General features: G+C 42.0%; 1 protein-coding gene across 1 annotated transcript; it reads right to left on the bottom strand.

The window, feature by feature from the left end:
* Window positions 1-256: 256 nt before the first annotated feature.
* Window positions 257-4866, bottom strand: nefma (neurofilament medium chain a). The gene is made up of 3 exons (XM_079834948.1): window positions 3753-4866; window positions 2826-2950; window positions 257-2468 (listed from the first exon to the last, which is right to left on the bottom strand). Exons 1-3 carry the CDS (start codon window positions 4779-4781, stop codon window positions 1082-1084), a joined length of 2541 nt encoding a protein of 846 aa, XP_079691074.1. The 5' UTR covers window positions 4782-4866; the 3' UTR covers window positions 257-1081.
* Between the last annotated feature and the right edge of the window lie 2395 nt (window positions 4867-7261).

Genomic DNA, 7261 nt, shown 5'->3' with positions numbered 1-7261 from the left:
TTTTTTCCTGACGATATTAAGGGTCATTTGTACATTTTACATAACTGTTTTCACTTTTGAATTTGCTTACATGCCATTTTTAAAACAAACTTAAATACATTTTTTCCTAAGGCAATCACTCTTGTGAGTGTGAATGTTAGTATTATTTCCTTATCTCTTATATTTCTTTCAAAGAATATGTAAATCACACTCTCAAATAATGTGCTTATAAAGGCAAATGCATACCACATGAGGAAAAAAGACAAAACATATATATAGTGTATTTAATATGATGTTTATTGAGCAAATGCTGCTGAGAAATTCATTCAGATGAACAAAGACATGGGACTGCAAACGGTAGCACCTCATTAACGGTAAGTAGTTGAATTCAAGTCAATCCTATGCATACAAGAATGTATGTGCGCATTGACAGGGTTATTTTCAAATGCACTCATCAGGTAAACATAACTGACAACGGTAAAAAGCATGTTTAAGGCTAAGAGTTTCTTAGGTGCTTTATGTACTGAGTGTATATGACCATGGGCTATTTTCACCATCCTTTGTTTTTATTTATCTCTTGTTTTTTTTTACATTTTTGGCTCAGTCGGTGTCCTCGCGATAATATTTATAAGGCTACTTTGTCAGAAGAATGTATCTCTACGACCCTTGTTGCCCTAACTTGAAGCAAATGTCATTCCTAGCCACTCTTAGAGTATTTTTTTGTATTACTGTCATACATAGGGTGGTTATTTTTCTATCTCAAAGAACGAGGAGCGCACTCCCCCTGAGCTGGCATGCAGATGCCACATTCAAGTGACCGCCCCCCTCCCCCAGGTATTGCAGTTTGAACAAAAGTGAAAAGTGAGTCCCCGGCGTCCCGGATGGCATACGCAGCAGAACCCATTTAAAGCTGTCACTCAACATGCATTTTTTTAGCTTGCCGCATCGTGTGGCTTCTCTCTATGCTTTGTTTTAGTGTGGTTAATGTAATTAAGTACATCTGTTGAGCTTTATGGTTTCTTTGTTATGTTTGTTTTGTGTTGATTGCTTGAATGCTTCCTCCTCGGTTCCTCTTCGGTCGGCTAAAGCTGTATGCTCGGGTCTAATCTGCTTCGGTGGCCTTCACGGCCTTCTCCGGGGTTTTGGAGACCACCTTCTCCTGGACGGTCTCCTCCACCTCATCTCCTTTCTCGGTGACGGTGACAGTTTTTGTGACTTGTTTGACTCCGCCTTCCCCAGTCGTGATGGTCTCCACCGTCTTGGTGATGACCACCCTCTGGCTCGATTCATCTTTGGTTGGGCTCTCGTCCACTCCGTTGGAGATCACGTCCTTCTTATCGGACTCTTTCTTCTCATCTTTCTTGGCCATGTCTCCATTCACGGTTGCCTCTTTCTTTTTATCTTCAGGCTTTTTCTCTGGTTCACTCTTTTTCTCATCTGCTGGCTTTGGGGAATCTTCTTTAGCTTCAGCTTTCGGTGGTTCTGACTTCGGGGCCTCTTTCTTGGGCGTTTCTGCTTTAGGTTCCTCTTTCTTAGGACTCTCAGTCTTGGGAGACTCAATTTTGGGGGCTTCCTTTTTTGGAGTCTCTGTCTTAGGTGTCTCCTTCGGGCTTTCGGCCTTGGGACTCTCACTCTTTGGACTCTCACTCTTTGGACTCTCACTCTTTGGACTCTCACTCTTTGGAGTTTCTGGTTTGGATTCTGTCACGGTTGCATTGTCTTTTTCAGATTTGGGCTCTTCCTTCTCCTCTTTTCCCTTCTTGTCTTCCTTTGTCGTTTCTGCTTTCTTAGGCTGCTCCTTTGCTTCAGCTTCTTTTTCATCTGTTGATCCTTTGACGCTACCTGCATCTGTCTCATCTTTCTCATCACCTTCTTCTTCTTCTCCTTCTTCTTCTCCTCCGCTGGTCTGCTTCTCTTCTGCTTTTTCACTCTCAGGAGAGGCCTTAGCTTTGGGGGACTTAGTTTCTTCTGCTTCGTCCTCTGCATCGTCCTCTTTCTTGTCCTCCTCGCCCTCCTTTTCCTCCTCTCCTTTCTCTTCCTCCTCATCACCCTTTCCAGCTTCTTCTTCTTGTTCTTCGTCACCTCCCTCTTTCTCTCCCTCCTCTTCATCCTCAGCAGGGGCTCCGGAGGCTACTTTGGCTTGGGTTGAGGCAACCACCTCCTCCTCTCCTTCTTCTTTCTCCTCACCTTCACCTTCACCTTCCTCTCCTTTCTCTCCTTCCTCGTCACCACCTTCTTCACCCTCAGCCTCTCCCTCCTCTTCTCCTTCATCTTCCACTTTAGCAGCTGACAACTCCTCTGCCATCTCAGCCAAAACCTCATCCATCTCAGACTTCTCATCCTCCACCCTCGTCTCCTCGATGATCTCCTCCACAAACTTGTGTTGCACTTTAAGTTTAGGCGGCTCACTTTTGACCTTGGGGCTTTTGGTGACGGTCTGGCGATATGGGAAAGTGCTAAAGTGGCTCTCCTCTCCTTCAAGAAGTTTTCTACATAAAAACGAAAGGCATAAAAAAAGGAGATACAATTGTGAGGCTATTATAGAATTCTCTGAAATAATTGTTTCTATGGCTACAAATTTTACATATTTGCATTGTTAAATAAAATATTTAAATAGCTAATAAATAATTAAATGTTAAACAAAATATTAAATATAATATATTTATCAAAATGATTAATAAATATTACTGAAAAATTTAAATAATTAAATATTATAAAGTACCAATTAGTCATTATTATTAATACAAATCAATTATATTGATAATATAATTAATATACTAATATTAATAAGTAAAAATAAAAGCTATTTAGACCATACTCATTTGCGAAATTGATCCCAATCTTACCTGTACGCTGCAATCTCTATATCTAGGGCCATTTTGACATTCAGGAGGTCCTGGTATTCACGAAGATGCCGTGCCATCTCCCATTTCGTGCTCTTGAGTTCATTTTCCAGCTGGTGGATGGTTTCCTAGTGAGTCAGACAAAATATTGTGACAGCTCAGTCAAATAAATCTGTTGCTGAAGACAGACAGAAACAAACAAACAAACAAACAAACAAACAAACAAACAAACTGTCATATTCTCAAGACAATAATTTGTTTATGCATAATTCTCACATGCTAATGCTCTCACTGCACCAATTCAACTAAAAATATAATCGTCTCATCGTATGGCTTCAAGGACAACCAATAGGTGCATTGAGTTTATGTGCATGAGGTGATTCCAGGACACAGCCAATGAGCGAACCCTGCCTCTGCTCTGACTCAGCAAAGAGTGAGGAGAGACTGCATTGTGGGTGTCTGCCTCTCCTTAACCCTTTCTAGCACCATTCCACTGCACCTATGATGTAATGAAGCATCATATGCAAATCCTCCAGTTAATGTACAGTCTCTTTCTCTGCTTTCCATATACAATAGCGAGTTCAATAAATCATTCAACAGACTTAACTGCGACTTGAGGAGAGCTGCAAGTCGAAGTGATTTATGAGTGCAACTGCAGCAAAGGCTGCAACCACAATATTCAGAGTGGTCAAACAATATTAGTTTTTCAATAGCATATTCTTAAATTGAGTAACATTATTTTAGATTATCAACAAAAACACTATTACATGTGGTAATTGTTTGATAAAGTTTTTTACATTCAGTTCACTTTAAAGCACTTATAAAACAACACATGCACATTTGGAGGATCAGACTTGCATATTAAACTCCCTTTTTGTTTAAATGCCGAAATGAAATCTAATACTAGAAATGATTGATGTGATTATGTACCTGAAGGCTGCCAAGGTCATTGTTGTGTCGGTCCTCTATGTCGTTGAGCTGCCTCTCCAGAGAATCTTTGGTTCCTCGGACAGACTCCAACTCGATGGTTTTGGACTGTAACTGGCGGCGATAGTCTCCGATCTCGTCCCGTGCGGATTTGATGGCGCTTTTATTTTGCTCAGCGGCCTCGGTAAGTTTCGAATAGCGGCACATGAACCAGTCTTCCACCTGCTGGAGGTTTTGCGTCGAGTGGCCCTCCAGCTGCGTGCGAATCTCGCGCAGCGCATCGGTGATATCCGCCTTCTGGTAGTCCCTCTTCTCCACGGTGATCTGCGACGCCTGCACCTGCGCTAACAGATCGCTGATCTCCTCTTGGTGGTTGTTGCGGATAAACGCGATCTCGTCCTGCAGGGACTGCACTTTCTTGTCCAACTCTGCTTTGACGAGTGCTGAGTCACCCATGTCCTTCTTCAGGGCACGGAGGATCGCTTCCGTCTCTTCCCTGATGCGGGCTTCCTCATCGAAGCGGTCCCTGAGGCGCTGGATGTCTACCTCAATGTGGTCGGTGTCCAGTTGGATCTGCGCCTTCTCGTGGTGGATCTGCTCCAGCATGGAGCGCAACTCCTGCAGCTCTTGGTCGTAAAGTTCGCCCAGCTGAGACTGCGACACCTGCTTCTGCCGCAGTGCCTGGATCTCCGCCTCGATCTGCTTGTTCTGCTGCTCCAGAAAGTGCACCTTGTCGATGTAGCCCGCGAAGCGGTCGTTGAGTCCCTGGAGTTGTTCCTTCTCATTGGAGCGCTTGTAGTCTCCATTGTGGATGGAGGTCTGAGTGAAATCAAGGCTGTCAGTGGCGCTCAGAACTGTGGAGCCGTAAGCTCGCGCCACCGGGACGTTGAAGCTCCTCTTGTACGAAGAGGAGCTTGGGCTTGGCCGCGACCAGGTCTGGGAGCGGAACCCGCTGGAGGGGCTCGAATAGCTCGTCCTGGTGTCCATCACCCTCCGGTAGGGACTTCCTATAGTGTCTATCGAATAACTCATCCGGACAGACGGGGTGTGAACGTGCAGATGAACAGAAGTGTGAGGTTAAGTAGTGTATAGGTGTAGCGTGTGTGGCTCTCTCAGCGCTGGATAGCAGCTCTACCTGCCTTTATATACCCGAGGCGCAGTTGCGAAAAAGCTCAGGCTTGTTTTGACTGGACCATTGATCCGACGAGGTGGGAGGGTCCTGCTTGCTACACTTATCTTTATCAGTAGCCTTTTCTGCTTCCTAAAGGCACACATAGCGAGTGCTTGGGTGGCGCATGACCTATAAAAATAACTTTCAAAAATATTTTCTCAGTTGGAAATGTTCTAAAAATTACTTTTAAAGACTTTTTAAGTAGCGGTGTTTGTTATCTAGGCCTATAATAAAGTGATCAACTGAGTAGCCCAATAGCCTATAGTCTTTTGTTTTATTTGCTATAGAGCGTGTACATTTAGCGCACTTTTTGTGTAAAAATAATACATAGCCTACTTTTAAGACGCTCCCTATAACCAACCTTTTCCTTTAATACACCCTAAAAACCTCCATAATTTGCGCCCTGAGTGATTGTGAAACGTTTTTTAAAAAAGAACAAACTCTTACTGAATGTAATAAAATAGGCTACATGTTGGTTTTTCGATATAATTACAATATGATATATCACGTATTATTTATTATAGGAGGGCTATTGTTACACTGGACGTGACATCATTGGTACTTGGACTGAGTCTGATCACGCAGTCCAATCACTGACTGAGCGTCTACAGTCAGCACCAAGGACAGCGGCCCGTATCTCAGACACATTCAAGGGCATTTCGCTGTGGTGAGCTACTGCTAACTTACATGAAATGACTATTGTCGGTAGCACTTTATTTTAAGGTGATGTAGGTACACATGTTGCATACAGTAAATTATGCATAATTTCAAGTAACTAGCCTACATATTACTCAGCACTTATTTGTGTAAATACACTGTTACAACGTAACTCTAACCCCTTTATAAATATTGTTTATTTATTATTTATAATAAAGTTTAACCCAATTTTTTTGTGGTTGAATGAGTTTAACCATTTCGAAGAGAAATGCGCCTTGCACTCTGAAAAATTTGATTTCTGTTGACTTAAAAAATGAAGGCAACAGTTTGCATCTCATCACCTTGATTTAAATTCCTTATAAATAAATTATCTATTTATGACCTATGTAACAATACCTATTTAGATACACAAAAACCGTGTATAACAGAAACGCTGCTTTAAGATACACTTGCTAGAACTTCAATAGCAAGTAAATAAAAAACTACAAAATCAAACAAGAAAAAAGTAAATATGCTATTTAAATGAGCAATTACTTGATCTAAGCATCATTCTTTTTACAGGATGTGTAAACTCAAAATCGTATAGTAACATTTACTCAACAGTGAGAACAAAGTATGTTGTGTTCATTTGAAATAAATTCATGTTATTGACATATGGAAAATAGCTTGCATAAACGATTATATGTTGGCATATACTGTTATTGTGTCATCCTTAAAGTTAGGGAGCACCGCTCCTCTCTACTCTGCTGCAAAACATTATTAGCTGCACATTAGTCCAGTTCTAACTTAGGCTTTTTGTACTGGTTGACGATTGACTTCTTTCCTGCCTTTTCAGAATAGACAAAGTATGCAAGTCATGCATTGGACTGCGACGTGTCAGATAGTGCTGACTTCCTCTAACAGAACACCTGCTATGCATAGAAACCTCTCTATACTTTATTTGATTCACATGGCAAGGATTTGAATTTACTCTCATCTGCTTATCTGATCTCATGAGAAAAAGTGAACAGAAGGGCCATGCCAAAGATGTGCATTGTTTTAAAGATACTTCAGTTAAGAAAACACAACCCGAGAGTGTTGAGATCGTAATTGATTGATCCAGAACTGCAGTTGCTATAGATAATTCAACCAAAGTACTTCATTCTGAGTCACATAGTGCTGAAAGTCACTCTGACCATACACGGACATCTAGCATTAGCAATTGCTAATTTCCTATATTTCCCATCGCTCAGCAGAGTTAAATCATATCACCAGAAACTCTAAATGATTCATTGTAATGCTCCAAGTCATTCCTATTGAACCATGAGAGGACGATAGATTTGTCCCTCTGAGAGGACTAAAATGAGATATTTCCAATTAAACATAGGCCTTATTCTATTTGCTTTGTCATTGGATTTGCTGCGTCTGAGCATTGAAGCCAGATTTAGCCTGCGTGCAGTCATGCAGAGCAGCAGAAGAAGAGCTCCTGCACTCAATGACCTTATGTCTCTACTGTCCACTCTGCATGTCCAGCCCTGAGTGAAGACCATCCCTTTTAAATGTGCAAATCATCCCCGAGGAGCAGGGCGCCTGCCGCTCAAGGTGCTTTTGTGGCCATGCAGAGCAGTGCGGTTTAAAATTCAATGCAGGCCACCAGTAATGCTGCAGAGCACGCCCTTACAGTACCAGCCTACTGTGATGCATT

The sequence above is a fragment of the Gobio gobio genome (genome assembly GCF_949357685.1).
Source record: "Gobio gobio genome assembly, chromosome: 14".
NCBI lineage: Eukaryota > Metazoa > Chordata > Actinopteri > Cypriniformes > Gobionidae > Gobio > Gobio gobio.
This window is presented reverse-complemented; position numbering and strand designations above follow the sequence as displayed.